Source organism: Anabrus simplex, chromosome 7 (genome assembly GCF_040414725.1).
Source record: "Anabrus simplex isolate iqAnaSimp1 chromosome 7, ASM4041472v1, whole genome shotgun sequence".
In the NCBI taxonomy this organism is placed as follows: Eukaryota; Metazoa; Arthropoda; class Insecta; order Orthoptera; family Tettigoniidae; genus Anabrus; species Anabrus simplex.
This window is the reverse complement of record NC_090271.1, coordinates 335,135,440-335,157,907: the sequence shown is the minus strand read 5'-3', so window position 1 is coordinate 335,157,907 and position 22,468 is coordinate 335,135,440. Positions and strand designations below refer to the sequence as shown.

The window sequence follows — 22,468 nt, the reverse complement described above, 5'->3', positions numbered from 1 at the left end:
ACATTCCTTATTTTATCCTTTTTTGTTTTTTTGTAGACAAGAACAGAGAAACTTCATTTCCGTTGCCTGAAGACGACTCTTTGTTGGTCCAGTAAGTGTTGCTGCTTCCAGACCATACGTCAGTATAGGTACTAGATATATTTTGTACAAGCTGATCTTGGAAACTAACGGAAATGTTTCATCCCTAAGTATTTGACATACAGCGTGATAGAATTTGGAAGCTTTCTGTATTCTGTTACTAATCTCTTGATGTATGGTATTGTCTGATGACAGAACACTACATAAATACTGGAAGTTGTCTACAATAACCATCTCCTCATCTTCAATTCTTAGATGAACAGTTGGAGAGTTTCTACTCTTCACCAAGCCAACTGTCTTAGTTTTGCTGATTTTGAGACCAAAGGTTGTAAAAGCTTCATGCCAGATATCTAGTCTAGTTTGTACTTCCACTTCTGTCTCACCCCATACCATTACATCATCAGCAAAAACCAGGGCATTAGTTGTTGGATCCTTTCTCTTAACCACTTTTAAAACTTCATCCATTATAATTATGAAGAGAAGTGGTGAAAGACAACTTCCTTGCTGGACTCCACTCTTTGTTTCAAACCAACCTGACCTTCCATCCTGGACCTGGACACAACACTTGGTTTCATCATATAATCGTTGTACTTGTGCTATGATGTCATCGGGCACTTTCTTATGTCTCAAACATTCCCATATATACCTGTGTGGTACATGGTCATATGCTTTCTCAATGTCCAGAAAAAGTTATAAGTGTTTTACCTTTCTCCCAGTACTTCTCATAGAGCATTCTGGTGGCAAAAATGAGGTCTATAGTTGATCTATGAGGTCTAAATCCATGTTGTTCCTCAAGTGTAGGTTCAACATAAACATATTTTCTAATCCTGCTCTCAAGGATGGATTCGTAGATTTTGAGGCCATGTGACAGCAGAGTTATACCTCTGTAGTTGGTACATTTCTTTCTATCACCTTTTTTCAACAATGGGATGATGACTCCTTGATTCCAGTCATTGGGTATTACATTCTCTTTCCAGATTCTATTTAGTACCCTGTACATTGACTGTTGTCCTACTTCTCGTAGTGCTTTGATCATCTCAACACTTAATTCATCTGATCCAGGTGATGTGTTGTTTTTCTGCTTAGATATTGCTGTCTCTACTTCCAACCATGTCAGATTAGTGGTATTTGTGCTGCCAAAATCATAAGGTTCGTCGTCTAATGGGGTGACATTTTCATAACAATTCAGCAAGTTTTTAAGTGCCTTTGGAACTCCTGTAATATTTTGGTCTTATCCCTAGTCACCTCACCATTAGGAAGTTCTACAGACTGGATAGATTTATTTTGAGTTCTATTCTTAACAATATTGTATAACAGTTTATTTCCATTCTGTAGCCAGATATTCCTTGCATTTCTGCTTTTCAGCTACAACCAACTGTTTGACGTGTAATTTTTTCTTTCTGTAAAGTGACAGCTTCTCCTCTATTTCATGTTGATCTCCCCATGTTCTTGCTTGATATAAGGATCTTCTTGCACAGTTTCTGTCATTGATAGCCTTTTTAATATCATCATTCCACCAGGCAGTTTCTTCAGGTTTTCTTATTTGACTCTGCCGTCCACATACTTTTTCTGCTGTACCAACCACAACCTTCTTTAGAGTAGCCCATTCTTCATCTACAAATTTCAGTTCTTCTCTTGGCAACAACCTGCGGACACCTTCCCTGAATTCTTCCTTTACACTTGCCTCGGTTAGTCGCCAAGTTTTTATTTTTGGTACTCTTTTGTTACAGAGTTTGGGAGGTCTTTTCTTTGCAATAACTGCAACCAACAGTCTATGGTCTCCACCAAGGTCTTCACTTGGAATGACCTTATCATCATTGACATTTTTCCATACATTTTGATCTATCAGAATATAATCTATTATTGTACCTATTTTATCATCCCAGCTATATCTTGTGATTTTATGGAAGTCCCTTTCCTTGAACCAAGTGTTACTCACTATCAGGTTGTTTCTCATGCATAGATCTAGCATATATTCTCCCTCTTCATTTATGTTTCCCATTCCATGAGAGCCCAGTATGGATTCATATCCTGTTCGTTGTGAGCCAACTTGTGAATTAAAATCCCCCATTACAATTAGATTGTCATACTCAGTGTGTTCTTCCAAGTTATTAAGGAAGTTGGCCTTTTCCTCTTTTGACCATCCTACCTGTGGAGCATAGACTTGGTTCGCATTGTACTTTTTCCCTCCTAAGTTCACAGATAACTTAATTATCCTTTCACTAACAAACTCAACTTCACTACAAGCATCTATGTTTTTATGTATTAAAAATCCTACTCCATTCTCAGACTCTACTTCATTTCCAGACCAGTAGAGACTATGGTCCAATCTGATATTCATTTTCCCAGTTTTCTTCCACTTTGTTTCACTCAGGCCCATGATCAGAAGTTTCCTCCTTTCCATGAGGTCGACCAGCTCTTCAGTTTTGTTTGTCAATGTCAGGATATTTAATGTTCCCACTCTGATGCTTTGTCTTTGTTTGGTTTGGGTAGTGGTGTAACATCGGGCTGTAAACCATCATTCGCACCAAACTGATGTCATCGTTGTGAATTCCTACATCCGAGGCTCGTATTATTCTTGAAAGCAACTTCTTCAGTAATCCCTCTGTTGAACTGCTGAGCCTAACACAGATGGAGATTTTCTTTCAGGGTTTTCTCCCTTAGCCTTTGGTGTCCAGTCACCTCAACCTACAAGGCAGCAGGTTGTACTCATATTAATCCCTGAATACAGGACTGCCTCTTCCGCAATCTCCACCGTACCGAAGTCCATCTTCTCCGCTGTAGAAGTCATTGAGGTCTTCACTCGTAACCCTGAGCTGGGACCCTTACCAGATGTTACACACCGGGTCAGTGTGCTCTGGTACTCACACAGGCAGGGGCGTCACTCCCTGGATGGGGCTGCCTCCGAAAAGGGTCCCTACCTGCTACCTGCCAGGTACCGATACCATGCGCAAGAAAAAACTAGGGTACATGGCCACATCCTGAGAATCCCAGATTCATGATTTCTGAAACAGCTGGTGCAATACAATCTTGCTTCAAAAAAATACAACTGGGGATGCAGATGGATAAAAGGGAGGATTTGAAAGAAATTGACCTTACATTGGATGACACTGTGGATAAGAAAAAAAGTAAACACAACACTTAAAAATATGACTTTCCACTTTACACTCAGAAAGAAGAAAATCGCAGCTAAAATATTCTCTACACAAGAAAGTGCAAGAATATCACGTATGAAGAAATACTGGGAGGACCGCAAGACTCGAGACAGTTCCTGCCATGAAATCGACAAACCAAAGGGTTAAAGTGATCCAGTGCGGTCTCAAAAGAAGAAAAAGAACTTTTTCATAGCTTACAAATTCTTCTTTCACCGGTATGAATCCTCCCCTTCCTATTGATCCTAACCTGTCTCTATAATAAACATTCCAGTTCCGTGAGTACATTTCTGCATCCATAATGTCACTTCTCAGCCATTATTCAATTCCTATTACAATATCTGGTAAATATATATCTATCAAATTACTTAATTCTATTCCTTTCTTCTACAGTTTAACACTAACAATTTTATGTCATCTTTACTCAACTTCATGCTTTCTATACTGTCATCATCTGCAGCTATGTTAGTACCAATTCCTGCTTGCCTTACGTTGTTGGTACCAACATGGAAAATTAACACCTTCTCTTTACCCTCCTCCATTGCTTCTATTTTCCTCAACATCTGACTTAACCTGATTCCTGGATAACACTCTACCCTGGTTCTCTTTCCTCAACATATTTTTCCCACATGCCTGACAGTTGAGTCATCCATGATGAGAGCCTCAACCCCACCCTCATTATATCCCTTCCATTCCTGGTCTCCCTTCATTTCCCTGATGCCCGCAGAACTCGCTGACTCCTCCCTTTTCTCCCTCTCACTGTCCTGTTCCACCTCCCTCTTCCTATCCTCTGCTCTACTTTTCCAATTCCTCTTGCCCCACTCCACCTCTGTAACACTTCTCTGATCTCCATCTTCCCTCTGCTGATCTACCTGTAGTTACTCCTACCAATTCCTTGCCGATACCTCCCTTGGCCTACTTCCTAAGGAAAATCCTTTACCCTTGTTGTCCTTGACCTTAAGACATTCACCCATCTTCCATCCTTTCCTTCTCCCGTACCTACCCTATCCTGTACAATGATTGAGAGAGACTGTCCTCCATTACATTATATCCCTCTAGCTTGGTATCTCTTCCCTCATCCTCTTTAGTTCCCACTTACACCCACCTGCCTCTCTCAGCCATTCTTTTATCTTTTAAAAGAAATGTGAAATAATATGGAAATATCAACGGAAGTAAAATGTGTATTCTATGAATAGAAGTAGGTTTATATGTCAGACAAAGGAAATAATGTATGCTATAAGATAGAAGGACGATTAGTTTGTGAACAACCGGGCAAGAGTACAGATGAAAGGCAAATTTTAACTCAGTGAAAAAAACATTAAGTGCCAAATGAAGCTACCAGTAAAGAACATGAAAGTAGCCTACTGTGACATTAACAAATTATGTTAGGCTCTAATACTACCTAACGTATAAGAAATACAGTATATCAAGTAAATATTATTACGTCAGTCTTGGGACTAGTTTCAGCCACTTCAGCCAAATAAAAATTAAACAGATTATGTGATAACTAGAACCTACATATACTAGACAAAGACATTGTTGCAGCAATAATTATAACATTAAAATACAGTACATATTGTTCCGGGGTTTGTGTGGAACGCAGAGATGGTGAAAGGAGGTGCGGGCTTGAATGGGTCTATCTAGAATATCAAAATTAATTTAAAACTAGAACTGAAGGTTATATTTCTTTTAGAATTTCAAACTTAACAATTTTTCATAACAATGAAACATCAGGCACAATGAAAATCTTGAAACAAGACTAGGAAAATCCAAAATTAGTGATTTTTACAGATTCTGGGTTTCAAGCCCCTAGTTTTACAATTCCAGAGATACCGGATCCAGTTTACAAAACTTTAATTAAAAATGAGGAATCCTTTAGTCAAGGGCAGCAATCCCCTAATTTAAGAGCACTTACTCCCAAAATACAATATCTAGCCTTCCAGAGGCACTCGTTACTATTACAAAACTTTGAAAAGAGCTTACAGGCTCTGTTTCTTCCAGCCTACTCAAGGCAACACCAACTTACAATCTTTGGCCTCTCAAGGCACAGCTTACAAATTGAAAATAATTTTATACAGTGGTATCTAGTACCCAACCTACAGGGCCTTTGCAAAAAAGAACAGGTTAAATAAATGGCCCGAACACAAACTGGATGGAGGCGTACACTGCACACCCAGATAATGAAAAATTAAAACCTACAGGGCTCTCGGCCGATGAAACGGGCTAATCCCAAGCTACTTGAGGTGGCGCGCATGGAAATAATGGTAATACATTACAGAAAGAAAAGTTGCTAAATCGCAGACACCTCAAATCAAGGGGAGCTCGAGAGGGTAACTCACTCACTCTCTATCCCCGATTTACAATTACAGATTTTCTGAAGATTTTACATTAGCCAAAAGAAAAGTTACATTTTAGAAAAGTATAGTTATATAATTAAAGATTCGGACCTTCCCCTTGAATAAAGCTGCGGACGTGACAAGAAAGATAAAGTTTACGTGGCCATTACCTTATAGATGTACTGCTGACCGAAGAAAGAGGCTGCCCCGCCTCCTGCCTTAAAACACACACTTATCAAGACGGTGATCAATTGACCAGGAAACGTGAAAAGCCGCAGTTTATAAACCCTCAGGGAAGGTTCGAGAGCATTCAAGACTAATCAGGACACACCCTCTTAATTTTTATTGGCAGATTCAAAGTGAACAAGAAATGCAGGATTGGTTGAAAATTAATTACAAAAATTCGTGATTGGCTAGATTCAAAATTGGCGGAAAGAAAAGGAAGTATTGCCAACCCAAAAATAAATGAACATAGATCAGTTATGGAAAACCTAGGAATATGAAACTTCTTTAAGTTATAAGTTCTTCCACCTTGAACCAGAGTGCATGATCATAGTTTTTAGTAGTGTCATCTATAGAAAAATGTCCAAACTTCTTGATGTATAGCAGAACAAAACAAGGAGAAATTCAATCAGTTTAGGAAACTTGATAACGAAACATTTACTTAATATTTCAGCGGTGACATCTTCTGATTAAAGTTCTAAGTTTGTGTAGTTTCACCTTTTGACCGACAGAGGAGTTCATTAAGGCGCTTATTTTAAATGAGCGGAGTTGAGGTGTACCTCCCGGTACACATATAATAACAAAAATTATGGTTATGATCTTCTTGTCATAATATTTCTTTAAGTTGACTTAGGACCTCAGGCAAAGAAGTAAGTCTGGAAATGATAGCCAGAATTAGGAATGAATATTCAGAAAAGAAATTAAAAAGGAGAATTATTTATGAGACTCACCTCTAATATCTGATGTAGAACAAGCATTGACTTGCTGGAGGAAGCAGACAATGCAAACAAACGAGTAGATAGGGAAAGGAGGGGGGATAAAGAAGGCTGAGGTAGGAGCAGTAGAATATATCCATGGTATTCCCTGCCTGCCGTATGACTAAAAGGGGAACCCAGGGGCTCTTAAATTGTGGGCATGGGTTGATGATCCTGGGATCCCAGGGAGTCTATCATTCTCACCTCCTTTGTGGTCCTTGTCTTTCTTTGGCCGATACCTTCATTTTTCAAAGTATTAGAAGTCTTCCATTTTATCTCTGATTATTGTTATATAGTGGATGGTTGCCTAGTTGTACTTCCTCTTAGAACAGCAATAATTAGTCTGGCATTACTTCCACTTCTGCCAGACTCCTCTCTTTTACCTTTCCTACCTCACCTTTTTCAGTCACGTGTTCTCTTCTAACCCAGACAGTATTAGGTTTGCTAGGCCCTTAGGTACCGTACTCTTTCATTTTTATCACCCTTTCTGAACTTCATTTTTATTTGGCTGATACCTTCATTTTTCCAAGTGTTGGACCTCTTTCATTTTCACACCTGATTAATGTTAAGAGAGGATGGTTGCCTACTTGTACCTCATCTCGGCACAATAATCACCATCTTATAACTTCACCTTTTGAAAGCATAGCTGTCAAAGGACAAAAAGTATATTATTTGAATTTTGTTTTGTTTTGAATGCTATTTAGAAGTTAGACTGTAGAGTGAAATCCAGTATCCAAATAGCATTGCATCCATAAAGATATTTTGCCTGAAGAAGAACCATCACAGAGGAAAGTTGCTTGGTGTGGAAGGGTAAATCAAAGTAAAGTCGTCTGGTCGTGGAATTGTAAAATAAACACTGGTCGTGTTGTCCATAGGCTATAACTACAGCCAGTGACTGCTATTTGTAACTTTCAGCTTGAAGGAACTCCTGGGCCAATGCTACTACACTGAGTATTGGTTTCTTGTTGAGTGAAGGATATCTACTCTAACTGTAAGAAACAGATTGTGTGATCTTGACTCGATAAGTAAATGTTTACCGATAATGTCTCGATGCTAAGCGCCAGACATCCTCAACCATAGTGCTTGGCTTTCTTGACTGAGCCTGCTGCCTCTTGTTTTAGGTAGCCCCTCAGTTGGTCTTACAAGGCTGAGTGAACCCTGTTCCAACCCTCAGTCCAGAATTATAATCCCTGGACTGACTGGGAATCAAACCTGTGGTAATCATTAGATGTGCACGTGCAGACTCAGTTACAGTGTGTAGGCATTTTCATTTGTTACCATTTTGGCTACCTGTGCACTCCACCAGATGGCATAGGAAACCATACCTCTATTTGGCAATCTATGGCTGAATTTTAAAAATTTTATTGGGTAAACGCCGAATGACTCAGAAATATTTTACGTGCTGACTTCGTACATGTAATATTGAATAAATTTTTTTCTGCCCTTCAGAAAACCAGCTACCTCTGCTGGGTTCAAACCTGTGATCTTGGGATCCAGAGGCTGACACTCTTACCACTGATCCACAGAGGCAACTAAACCTGGAGTAAAAGTACACCAATGGAGCAGGCACCAAAAAAAAATTACCTTACCTTATTAAATGTAATGTCATTTCTTTGCAAATGTTAACCAGAGCTGATTTTGTCAAGACTAGAACATTTGATACATAGCTTTGATCCACAGGAGTATTTTATGTTTTACCTACATCATTGACTGGCACCTCTGGAGTCCCTTCAGTCATATCACAATGGTTGTTGCTATTTTCTGCCGTATGAATTAAAAAACTTACTAATGTCATTGTAGTATCACTTTTGAGTATTTTTCTGTAGAAGTAGTTTACTGTAAAATCTTTAAATAAGTCTTACAAAATCGTGAATAATATATTTTTCATTGTATTAAAACTATTGGCCACACATGCATTTCGATCCATGTTTCTTACATGTATACATATTAAAACGTTGTATATGTTCATCTCTGTATGTTTAGTATTAATTCTATATTATTATTATTATTATTATTATTATTATTATTATTATTATTATATCTTCGAATTAGGTATTACTTGGAGCCTCAAGCCTCTGTGAAAAATGGACCTGTCAGTTTCTCACCGCCAGAGACTCATAGCCATTCCAGAACCTCCACTCCGACACCAGTAGCAACCATACAAGATACAAAGCCTTTAGCTACTGTTTCAGCACCTCAGTCAAAGCCTCTTACTCTTGGAATGAAAGTGAGTATTGTCCAGCTTTAAGATATTCTCATATTTGCAGAATGAGATACTAAATTTAGTAATGGTGGAATAATTTGTTTGTGCAGACGTCCGTGACTCCCGCTGACAATATGTTCACACCTGATAAATCACCTTCAGAATTTCTGGCCGATTTTGGGTCTGCCGATCCATTTAGTTCCTCATCGCAGTTTGCACCAAATGCTACACAGCCTTCTTTTGCTAACTTTGAAAATAATCCAATATTTAATGCATCAAGTGAGTATTGCAGAGCTCTTAAAATTTCTATGTTTTTTTGAAAATGAAAATTTGTGTAGCCATTGTATGAAAAGAAACTGTTGGAAAGTAGACATATTCAAAGGTACTTCATAAGCTAACAGGCAACTGTGGTGTCACAGACCTAGTAGTGTTACTATAAAGTAGTAAAACTTACAAAGACCACTCATATATTTTTTTAAAAAGGAAAAAAGACAGCCTATTGAAGTAAATAGAGATATCCCCCCTCCCCAACTTTTGAAATTTGCTGTTAAACAATGCACTGGGCGAGTTGGCTGTGCAGTTAGGGGCATGCAGCTGTGAGCTTGCATCCGGGAGATAGTGGGTTCGAACCCCGCTGTTGGCAGCCCTGAAGATGGTTTTCCGTGGTTTCCCATTTTGACATCAGTTGTCACATCTTTTTAAACCTGATTTCCTCTGGAACAGTACCTCCTGTCATTTTTTTATGGTCTAGTGTCTGGTGTAGTAGTGAAGATGCGTTCTCTCTTGTTCACGTACTCGAGGAGATGGAGCAGCGGGGGATATTGGTGTGTCCTCCCCCTCCTCCTCAAAACTAGGAATTATCTGCAATAGTAATAGGAGCCACATTATGAAATCTGGATTTCTTCATTTCGACAATTACTTATAAATTTATAATTTTTAAGAAAATAATAATCATTAGGACATATTCTCTATGGATTATCATACAAGTGTTTCCCTGACAACTGCTTTCAATTGTAGAAAGAATTTATATAATTTTTCTTATTTTGTTTTTAAGATTGTCAATCTTCTTATGTTAATTTTAAGGACACTTCCTCTAAAGCATTGATATTTTGTCATTACATGAATTTTTCATCTAAACAGTGTTATGTGGCTGAAGATGTTTATAATATATGAAACATGTACCACTTTTAACCAATAAGTTGCCTTAAGCAATTTAGTGTATCGACAAGGTGGAAAATAAAAAATACTTAGTTGTGAATCTGTGTAGGTGCGATACGGACCATGAAGCTGATTTTATGTAGTACCACCTTGCGAGGAAAACCATCTGTCTACGTTATATAGGAGCAGTACCATACGGGTGTGGGCATTGCTTGTGATAACTGTCATTGTGTGCATTGCATTCCACCGGTCGATTCCACTGTGTTCAGAATGTTGCCCATGAGTAGTACATCATGGCTCTACATTGCATGTGATTAGTACCGCTGTAGGAGGAACACCATAGTTCTGCTTTACCAGTGATTAGTACCATTATGAGGGGCCGGTGACCTGAATTTTGAACACCTTTAGATAATACGTATCATCCCAGTAATTAAGACATTGTAAATTGGATCCACTGATTGTTTTTATTTCACAAACATTTTTTCATCACCATTTGTTTTATATTCTAGTCTGTGGATACATTTTGAAGTTTTAATTTGCATTTTATTGCACCTCATACCATTAGAGGTTGATGACCCAGCTGTTAGGCCCCTTTATACAACAAAAATCATAATCATCAGATAAGTCACAACATATAAAGTGTGCAGGAGAAACAACAAAACATTGTACTATGTAAAAGTGACAATTTAGTAACCAAAGCTCTTCCACATTCAATATAATGATAATCTGTATTGTATAAACAAAGTGTGTCCATTCTTTTAGCAACACAGTGACTACCCATAAACATGTAAGTTATAATAAAACATCAGTTTCTTAGACAATCACAACATCCTGAGCATTCATGCACAGATTTAACAGTAAAAACCCATGGTACTTCTCATCTAAATAATCCAAAATAGACTGTAAGTCCTTTTTCTTGGTGCTGCTGATAACCATAATGTGGTTGTGGTATTGGTGAGATTGTCCTTCTTTAATATGTTGTGGTCCTATATTTTCATTGAATGATTGCCTTACTTTGATCAGTGGAAACTCTGCTCTCGAAATCTTTATCGGCGACTGGGTGCTGATTTTGAGAAGTGCAGTGTTTAAAAATGAGTCATTTTCCTCAAAAAAGGTCAAAAAAATCTTGTTAAAAAGATAACTTGAAATCGTAAGAAATGTCTAGCAGTTTGGACCATCTTTGGAAGTTCATCTGGAACCGTTGTTGTGTAAACTTTCTTCCTCTTTATGATTACGCCAAAGTCATGATCACACGCCATATAGGAGTGGCTAGATACTTACAATTTAAGGTCGATGTTATCAGAATAGTTTTTCCCAACAAGATACGGCGACATCATGAGAACCGTACGATTCATGTTTTGTCCGATGCAGTTATCGCATCTTATAGTCAAACTCCTCTTCGTAGTGATACCAGATGTCATAACTTTCAAACTACAAGAAGCAGTCTTGTGTACCGTTTTATATGGAACTGGATTCAGAGGCATTTCAGAGAATTAAACTTTACTGACAATACCAAAACGACAGTATCACTGCTTCAGAGTTATCGACGACGTCAGAAAACCCAGATTAATCTTCCTCACAGAGTGCAATAAGTGAGTGACTTTTATCATTCCCCAAGCCAGTTACCATGGACTCAATGTAAGTGCCATCTTCCATCGCTCATAGGACCTAGGACCATTCCGTCGATTGACTTGCTGTTAATTTGGTGCTATTGGCCTAAGTGTTCACTGTTCTTTCCATGACAAAAAAAATGAACATTTGATATTTCTTGAATTACTATCTTCTCCATGTCAGCGCCTTCAATTGTGCTGAACCCTACTGTAAAACCAGCTTGTTCAGCAGTTTGGTACAAGTCAAGTTTTAGTGTAAGTCTATTTGTTATTATTTTAATCAGCACTTAGTAAAAGATGGATTGTAAACTGATGGGTATTCTGATTATTTGTACAGTCACCTTTCTTTAAGAGGAGGATGACTGCATTTTGTCATTGGTCAGGAATTCTCTTCTGTGAGACATTTGTTTAGGAGTACAAGAAGGTTTTTTCCAGAGTCGCTCCTCCAACTTGTAGCATATTACTTGCAATCATATCCTCCCCTGATGCCTTGCTTCTTTTCAGTTGGTTTAATGCTTCTCAGTTCTGGCACATCATCAGGCTCAGATCTGGCATTCTGCACTGTGTGTTCTGACTTCACAGCTGTTGTGAGGAATGGAGTTGACTGACTGTAAAGTTTTGTGTGAAAGTTTAGCTACTCTCTGTGATCTTGTCCTCCTTTGCATCTTCCCCTTGTCTTTTTCTCAGTTTGTGGATTACTATTTTTCCTCTTGACAAAGTGGAATGTATGATTCTCATGTTACCATTATTTTTGATGGCTTTGTTTGTCTTTTCTGATAGCTTTCTTTACATTTTGTTTGAGTTGTACCTCAGCAAATCAGTCATCCTTTGTTCATTGATGAATATTTCTGTTTCTGGGCTGATTTTTGGGTTCTTCAGTCTCTTCTGTGAGCAAACTTTCTTCACCACATTATTAATATTTCTGTTATTTTTCTCAACACGTCCAAATTTCTTCAGTTTGTTGTCTTTTTCAAGTGCCATATCCGGTTGCCCAGATGTCGGCGATTACTCTGAAGAAAGTTTTTCTGTCTTCTGCCAGTCAGAAGAGTCTCTCAGTTGTCTCGATACCGGTCCACTGCTTGAGGTTGTGTAATCATGTTATCTCTGGTCTGTCAACTCGCCGTTTTGCCCTCTATTTTACCCTGGAGAATGAGTTTTATGAATCCATATTTGTTTCCTCTTAATATGTGGCCTAGATAAGCTATTTTGTGAACTTTCATAGTTATTAGTTCTTGCTTCATCCTAGCTCTCCTTAGGACTTTATGATATCTGTCCAGGGTATTCTAAGAATTCTTCTGTGCAACCACATTTCAAAGGCGGCAAGTTGTTTGATACTTGTGGCTTTTAAGGTCCATATTTCTGCTCCATATAATAGTACTGACCAGATGTAGCACTTCATTAATCTCTGTCTGAGCTTCAGATTCAGATGATTATTACTGAACAAAGAGCTCGTCCTGTGAAATGCAGCTCTAGCATTCTCAATTCTGCATCTGATTTCCTTATCTGGATCCATACTGTCTGTTGTTATGCTGCCGAGGTACTTGAACTGGTGGACTTGTTCTGTTTTGCGGTTGTTTAATGACAAGGTGACATTTGCATTACTATTTCTGCTAAATACCATTAACTTAGTTTTTGCTACATTTATATTGAGACCATACTATAAACCTTTGACATAGATTCTGTTCAGGAGTTCTTGAGGGCCTTCTATAGTGTTGCACAGAATCAGTGTGTTATCTGCATATCTAATATTATTGATCAAAACACCATTTACACACCCAGTTCAACATCATGCAAAGCTTCTTTAAAAATGATGTCAGAATAGATATTAAAAAGGAGCGGCGAGAGTATACAACATTGGTGTACCCCCCTTCTGATTTTCACATCTGATGTTTTGGTTTGGTTGATTTTGACTGTTGCTTGTTGGCCCCAGCAGAGATTCTGTATGATGCGTATGTCTTTTCCATCGAGATGTTTTCGTTGGAGAATCTCTATCAGTTTTTCATGTTTCACTCTATCAAAAGCTTTCTCATAGTCAATGAAACATGCAAATACATCTTTGTGTAGTTGGAGGCATTTTTGGAGCAGGACATTGACGCTGAGTAAGGCTTATCGTGTGCCAAAGGCATTTCTGAAACCCAATTGGGTTGTCATCCAAGTCTATTTCGCACTTCGTTCTAATGCGTGCGACCGGGCGAGTTGGCCTTGCGCGTAGAGGTGCGCGGCTGTGAGCTTGTATCCGGGAGATAGTAGGTTCGAATCCCACTGTCGGCAGCCCTGAAGATGGTTTTCCGTGGTTTCCCATTTTCACACCAGGCAAATGCTGGTGCTGTACCTTAATTAAGGCCACAGCCGCTTCCTTCCAACTCCTAGGCCTTTCCTGTCCCATTGTCGCCATAAGACCTATCTGTGTCGGTGCGACGTAAAGCCCCTAGCAAAAAAAAAAAAAATAATGCGTGCGTGCGTGTATTATATGTAAGAATACTTTTAGCATATGACTCATCAGACTTATGAGACTGTAGTCGCTGCATTTCTTTGGATGAGACTTTTTAGGTATTGCGATGAATGTCAATTGCAACCAGTCCTCTGGGATTATTCCAGTATCATAAATTGTATTGAAAAGTTTAGCAATTTGGTCAACATTCTCTTCAGTATTAGTTTTAGAACCTCAGCTGGTATCTGGTCCGGACCTACTGCTTTACCATTAGGTGATATTGTGAGGGAATGTAATACTTCTTCTTTTGTTATTTTTGGACCTTTTGCATTGTGTAAGTACACAATTTCACCCCTGTCATCACTGAACAATTCGTTTGTGCATTCTCTTCAGGTCTGTGCGATGTTTTGTTCATCTAGGATGGGTTTGCTGTGTCATCAATGAGAGTCATTGGCATCTGTTTTCTGTACAGCCCAGCTGTCTCTTTTACTTTCTTGTATAACTTGAAACTATCATGGTCTTTATTTAGTTCTTCTATTTCTTCACAGTTCATTGTCATCCGTCTTTCCTTGGCTAATGTGATTTTCTTCTTAATCTCCCTTTGTGTCTGTCGGTAGCTGTCTTCTCTGCCCTTTTCTTGTCTTCGTTCAATTAGATCAAGTATTTCATCAGTCATCCATCTCTGCTTCTTTTGCCTTGTTGATGTAAGATGATCCTTACAGACTTTTAACAGTGTATCATGTAATATTTTCCATTGATATTCTGTACTGTTGTCATTGTTGTTGCTATTGTTGGTTTGCATTTTGTTGTTCAGGTCTTTTATCACTGCTTTTTTAATTGTACCATCTCACAATTTGGTAACATCAAATTTGCTAGACACTTGATGTGGTGGTTTTCAATTTCAATCTGATATCTGCCAATAATGGCACATGTTCGGACCCAATATCGGCTCCAGGATGCGTTGTTGCTCGTTTGTTGTAGCTTACTGTTAATCTGGAAAACATGCTCCTCATTGTTCTTCACGTTTGATAATGTGGTCTGAGCATTCCTTTCCAACATAAGCTTTTCCTCTACCTGTTTTTCTATTTGGAGTTTTGCCCTTATTAATCTATTGTCACTGCCAATATCAAACTGTTTTAGAACTGACACATCCACACTAATGTATCTGTTGCCAAGATGTAGGCAATGTTTTTTGACTGTGTTGTCTGGGCACCTCCAGGTCCACTTCCTATTTGAGTGCTTCTTGAAAAGGTTGTTTAAGTAGTAGATTCTCTCTTTGCTGTGAAAATTGACCGTTCTTCGCCCTCTCGAATTGCGACCCAAGCCAAAGGTGCTGATGTATGAAGGATAGGTTGTAGTTTTTTTTCTCTGATTTGACAGTGGAATTTCTGATAATTATGGCGAGTTTAGCATTGATATTCAGATTTTTTTCTCTGTTTAAGCATCTCTTTCCCTCTTGGAATGAAGGACTCAGTTATCAAGAGTTGGGTTCTGTTTAGAGCTGTACTGTTTTCTTTGAACATTATTTTTGTGTGCAATATTTTCTGACCATCATTACTGATGTTTGATAGTTCATTTTCATTGCACTCCTGGCCGAATGGTCAGTGTTGAGGCCTTTGGTTCAGAGTCCCAGGTTCAATCAATCACTACTGATCTGCATTTAGGACAGTTGCCCAGGTGGCAGATTCCCTGTCTGTTGTTTTCCTAGCCTTTTCTTAAATGATTGCAAAGAAATTGGAAATTTATTGAACATATGTCATTCCACTCCATCTTTCCACTGACAGCTCGGAACATACTACTTGGTTCAAAAACAATAAAGGCGACCTTTAATCCACCTATTCAATACATTAATTTCAATTTATAGTGATTACATAAACATACTAAAAAATGCTTTAGACAGGTCAATCGCGATACAGTCCTTTTGACTTCCAGAATCCAAGATATCTGCTATATCTTGCTGGAATCCTACAAGTTGAGCTTCAGTGGAATAACCTTTCCTAAAACCGAATTGCCTTCTATCGAACCAGTTATTAATTTCACAAACATGTCTAATATAATCAGAAAGAATGCCTTCCCAAAGCTTACATACAATGCATGTCAAACTTACTGGCCTGTAATTTTCAGCTTTATGTCTATCACCCTTTCCTTTATACACAGGGGCAACTATAGCAACTCTCCATTCATCTGGTATAGCTCCTTCGACCAAACAATAATCAAATAAGTACTTCAGATATGGTACTATATTCCAACCCATTGTCTTTAGTATATCCCCAGAAATCTGATCAATTCCAGTCGCTTTTCTAGTTTTAAACTTTTGTATCTTATTGTAAATGTCATTCTTATCATATGTAAATTTTATTACTTCTTTGGCCTTAGTCTCTTCCTCTATCTCGACATTATCGTTGTAACCAACAATCTTTACATACTGCTGACTGAATACTTCTGCCTTTTGAAGATCCTCACATACACACTCCCCTTGTTCATTAATTATTCCTGGAATGTCCTTCTTGGAACCTGTTTCTGCCTTAAAATACCTATACATACCCTTCCATTTTTCACTAAAATTTTTATGACTGCCAATTATGCTTGCCATCATGTTATCCTTAGCTGCCTTCTTTGCTAGATTCAATTTTCTAGTAAGTTCCTTCAATTTCTCCTTACTTCCACAGCCATTTCTAACTCTATTTCTTTCCAGTCTGCACCTCCTTCTTAGTCTCTTTATTTCTGTATTATAATAAGGTGGGTCTTTACCATTCCTTACCACCCTTAAAGGTACAAACCTGTTTTTGCATTCCTCAACAATTTCTTTAAACCCATCCCAGAGTCTGTTTACATTTTTATTTACCGTTTTCCACCGATCATAGTTACGTTTTAGAAACTGCCTCATACCTGCTTTATCAGCCATATGGTACTGCCTAACAGTCCTACTTTTAAGACCTTCCTTTCTATCGCATTTATTTTTAACTACCACAAAAACAGCTTCATGATCACTAATACCATCTATTACTTCAGTTTCCCTATAGAGCTCATCTGGTTTTATCAGCACCACATCCAGGATATTTTTCCCTCTGGTTGGTTCCATCACTTTCTGAATCAGCTGTCCTTCCCATATTAACTTATTTGCCATTTGTTGGTCGTGCTTCCTGTCGTTCGCATTTCCTTCCCAATTTACATCTGGCAAATTCAGATCTTCCGCTAGAATCACATTTCTTTCCATGTTGTTTCCCACATAGCTAACTATCCTATCAAATAATTCCGAATCCGCATCAGTGCTACCCTTTCCGATCTGTACACTCCAAATATATCAAGTTGCCTATTATCTTTAGAAATGAGCCTTACACCTAGAATTTCATGTATCTCATATTTAACTTTTTCGTAGCTTACAAATTCTTCTTTCACCAGAATGAAAACTCCCCCTCCCACCTTTCCTATCCTATCTCTACGATACACACTCCAGTGCCATGAGAAAATTTCTGCATCCATTATATCATTTCTCAGCCATGATTCAACTCCTATTACAATATCTGGTAAATATATATCTATTAAATTACTTAATTCTATTCCTTTCTTTACAATACTTCTACAGGTCAACACTAACAATTTTATGTCATCCCTACTTGATTTCCAGTTCCCTGTTCCCTTATCACCGCTCCCTAGGTCATCCCGTTTCCCTGAATGTACCTCCCTATTACCCTTCCAAACAAATTTCCTAACTTATACGTACCACTGCGGTTTAAATGAAGGCCATCCGGGCGCAGATCCCTATCTCCTACCCACCCTTTAGGATCTAGAAATTTCACTCCCAGTTTCCTACATACGCACTCCATAGTCTCATTTAAATCCCCAATCACCCTCCAGTCAGTATCCCTCCTACACAGTATTCCACTAATAACAATCTCCGCTTTCTTAAACTTCACCCGTGCTGCATTTACCAGATCCCACACTTCTCCAACTATGTTGGTACTTATATCAGCTTGCCTTACGTTGTTGGTACCAACGTGAAACACTACCACCTTCTCCTTCACCTCCTCCCTCTCTTCTACTTTCCTCAACATCTGCCTCAACCTAATTCCTGGATAACATTCTACCCTGGTTCCCTTTCCTCCATACACTTTCCCCACGTGTCTAACGATGGAATCCCCCATGACCAGAGCCTCAACCCTACCCACCTCATTTGATCCCCTTCCCTCTTGGTCAGCCCTATCTTTCCTGATAGCTGCAGAAGCTACTTCCTCCTCCCTTTTCTCCTTCCCATGACCCTGTTCCACCTGTCTTTTCCTATCCTCTACTCTACATTTCCCTTTCCTACCTTTTCCCTTCCTCCTACTTCCATGCATCTCAGCAACAGTTCCCTGTCCCTCATCTTCCCTCTGTTGTTCTACCTGGAGTGACTCGTACCGATTTCGCACAGACACCTGTCCTGAATTCTGATCCTGAATAGAGCCCTTGGCCTGCAATCTCCTTCCCCTTAGGACATTAGACCACTGTCTTCTATAACTCCTCCCTTTCCTTCCCCTCCCTCTTGTACACCTACTGTAACCTGTACATTGTTTGAGGGAGTCCTATCTTCCTTCCTGTCTTCTGTGAGAATCCTAATTATCTCCCTCAAACTTTCCAACTCCTCCCTCATACCCCTCAATGCCTCACCACACCCACAATAAGTACACTTGCGCTCCTTAGCCATTCTTTACGGGGGGGGGGGGGGGGGGGGGTAATTTTTAAATTAAAAAATAAAGTAACTTATTTGCAAAAAAATAAATGAACGGAGGGATATATTGTCTGGGATAGTACACAACAATAAGGTAATTAATATAAGACTACACTACAATACTACTTAGTCGTGCTCTATTTTTTTTTTTTTTTTTATCCTACAACCCCTAACAGGATAAAAACTGCTGTTAAGTATCCAGTATCCAGTATTCGGGAGATAGTCGGTTCGAACCCCACTATCGGCAGCCCTGAAGTTGGTTTTCCGTGGTTTCCCATTTTCACACTAGGCAAATGCTGGGGCTGTACCTTAATTAAGGCCACGGCCGCTTCCTTCCCGCTCCCTGCCCTTCCCTGTCCTATTGTTGCCATAAGACCTATCTGTGTCGGTGCGACGTAAAGCAACTAGAGAAAGAAAAAAAAGTAATTTTCATACAAATTTTTCTTTTAAAAAATGTGTCAACATTGCTTCGTGTGTTTAGATACGAGCCTTCAACAGTCTGGCAGCAAGTGGAAAGTTTCTCTTGTTATATCTCATGGAAGCTCGTAAAGCTGGCCTGGAGTTCCCCAGCCCCTGGCAGTCAAACATCTGCTATAATCAAATGAATTCCCCAGTGCATTAGGTTTGCTTCTCCCTGTAGTATGCATACACTGTACTTGAAATATGCTTCATGGTTATCTTCTTATTAAGCATATATTTATAAATATATTGGCAACGGATGCCCTCAGGAATCATGGATTAATAACCCTTTGTTTAAGATTAGCCCTTATGAAAGTGTCCACTTCTCTCAACTTGAGGATATCACAGATGAATGTATAACTACTTTTCATGGTAGATTTGTATGCCTTTCAGCATTCAACTGGCTAGTTTCTGTGAACAGTAAATCCTATGTGCACTTGGAAAGAAATAGGTTTGATGTAACTTTTCCTGTCCAAAATGGGTAGAAGCTCAAGCTTCATGTTTGACAGATGAGGAATCCAATCTCATGGGAAGTAGGTCATGATACATAAAAGCAGTGCAAGGTTTTCACGAAACAAACTACATACTTTGAATTGGAGTTCATTTTCATGAAATTACTTTACAATGATTGAAATTGATATTATCATAGATTATTAAAGCTGTCTGTTCATTTATATGTTTGGAACATTGTTTCCAGATATTTGTGTTCATATTCATCTTTTATGGCATCATTTACAAGACTTTGATTTAGAGTGTGGGGAAAATCTTTGTAAAGTGACTGAGCTTCTCCTGCGTGGTATCCAAACCCTCTGTGAACTCCTGCTCATTTGTGTTGTCTTTTTTTTTTTTTCTTTTCTTTTCTTTTCTTTTCTTGTCATTATTACCAGTCCGTTATTGGATATTATAAATTTTCCAGCTAACTCATTCCTGGTTGCCAGTGTTTCGCCCCAGTGTGCTAAGTTGGGCTCGTCAGTTGGTAACTAGAGCACCTACCAAGACGCATGGCTAGTGCATACCATGGCCTGCCTGGCCATCAGATGATCTAGAGGTTGATTCCCATAGGGAACCTGAAATATTTGCGTCTTCGTAGGTGTGGTATTTACCAACTAAGCCCAACTTAGCACACTGGGGCAAAATGCTGGCAACCAGGAATGACATGATGCAGGCGTTTGGGCTTATGCCCTGTCAAGAAAATAAGGTGGCATTCTTTACGTTTCACAGAGAACGGTGCTCTGCATCATCAGAAGAAAATCGGCTGTCCACGAGAAAGGCTTCTAAACAATTAGCTTTTGTATTTAGACATTATAATACAAGTGGAAATGATACGTTCATTCATCATCGGATGGTTCACCGGACGCGGTACAGCGCTAGCATTCGAAGCGGATGCTGACAGAACCATCAGAATCTGTCTAAGAGGGTCACATAACATGTATACGTAACATAACATAGACACAAGCCTGGAATGAATGCTTAGAAGCCTTTCTCGTGGACTGTCAAGATTTTCTTCTGATGACACAGAGCACAGTTCTCTGCGAAAGGTAAAGAATTTCACCTCATTTTCTTGACACGGCATAAGCCCAAAAGCCTATATCATGTCTATAAGTACGGGGCTATGAAAGCATCATTGGCAACATTAAAAACCTCTATGGAGAGGATACTTTTAAGAAGGCTTCAAAATTCAGCAAATTAAGGAGTCTGTTCTTGTTTCTTCTTTATGCTTTCTGCTGAGATGGAGGGACCATAACATCATTTCCAACTGTGTGAAGCTGAAGCGCACGTTAAATACTCCGAAGGCCAGGAGAATACATCAACGCGCTAGCAAGGCTCTTGCGATCGAGAGTGCATTACACTCGTAAGGAACTGGACTCAGTCTCCCGAGAGTTGTTTCTGTTTACACTTGCTATTAAGCAAGCTCCCTATAAAATTCCCACTGAGGAGTTAATTACTTCCATTGAGCCAGCCATCCACAAACTACTTATGGATGAGGCTGAGGAGTTAAGGCAGAAATGTGTGAGACTCATAAGGTCTGCTGTTACCCGCGCCCAATTTAACAAGAGGTGAGAGGAGAGTTCTGAAGGAACTAAGAGATGATTCTGAACTGACCATTCTCTCAGCTGATAATGCGACAGTGGTTATGGACACTGATGAGTATAAGAATAAGCTCTCGGCTATATTGTCAGAGCCTGTTTACAGACTAAGCTCACGTGAACTCACTACTAGTGTGTCCAACACCACCGTAAAGCTCTCTTAAGGCAATCTTCAATTCCAAAAGAGGCGGCTAAATATCTGTCCCCGGGGGATGCAGTGCCACCCAGATTATATGGACTGCCTAAGATCCATAAAAAAAGATGTTCCCCTCAGATCTATTGTTAGTGCGATAGGTTTTCCTACGGATACTCTGGCTAAATACCTAAGCAAATTGCTTCAGCCTTACATAGGACGTACTGAATCATACAACAGAGACTCTCGGTATTTCGTCAACAAGCTGTCAACCATAGCCCTTCAACTTAATGCACATTTGGCGAGTTTCGATGTGGAGTCCTGGTTCACTAAAATGCCGAATGACTCGGTCATGAACACTTGTTTTCTGAGGACATTACTAAGCTATTTTACCACTGCATGACTTCCAGCTATTCTCTGTGGGGTGGGAATTTTTACGAACAGATGGAGTGGCTATGGGAAGTTTATTTTGCCCGAAGTGGCTAATTTCTTTATGGAGCATTTTGAGAAGAAGGCTAATGCTTCGGCGCTCATCAAACCTATGATATAGTGGAGGTATGGTTTGATGATGCATTTGTGGTCTGGACAGAAGGTCCTGAGAAACTTCATCTATTTCTAAACCACCTAAATCAGCAACATCCTTCAATTAAATTCACAATGGAGATGGAGTCGGACGGATACCCTCCTTTCTTGGATGTTCTGGTAAGAAAGAAACCGGACGGTTCCTTAGGACATACCATCTATCCTTAGCCTATCCACACAAATCGTCATCTTCATGCAGATTCTCACCACCATACAACACAAAAGCAAGGCATTCTCACGACACTCGCCAAAAGGGCGAGACGAATTTCTGAGCCATCAAATATCCAGGTGGAGATGGACACGTTCAGTCACGTTCAAGGGTAATGGTTACAGCGATTTGCAGATTCATAGAGCCCTGCGTCCCAGAAAAATGACCAAGCAAAGCTCACAGAAGGAAGAAGTGAAGGGAACTGCCTACTTGCATTACATTCACAACACCACCGATCGAATTGCCAAGGTCCTCCGCAAACACAATATAAAAACCGTGTTTGGCACAGCCACTAAAATTGCTCACATTCTGGGTAAAACCAAGGACAAATTGTCCCCACGTGTAC

General features: G+C 39.3%; 1 protein-coding gene across 2 annotated transcripts in view; it reads left to right on the top strand.

Annotated features, from left to right (window-relative positions):
* The window catches only part of LOC136877156 (arf-GAP domain and FG repeat-containing protein 1), a 272,539-nt gene that overhangs the window by 82,822 nt on the left and 167,249 nt on the right, over positions 1–22,468 (top strand). For both annotated transcript variants that reach the window (XM_067150965.2, XM_067150964.2), the window contains exons 4-5: positions 8,596–8,770; positions 8,857–9,025. In XM_067150965.2, the coding sequence (XP_067007066.2) occupies positions 8,596–8,770; positions 8,857–9,025 (344 nt within the window). The remainder of the gene's footprint in view (positions 1–8,595; positions 8,771–8,856; positions 9,026–22,468) is intronic.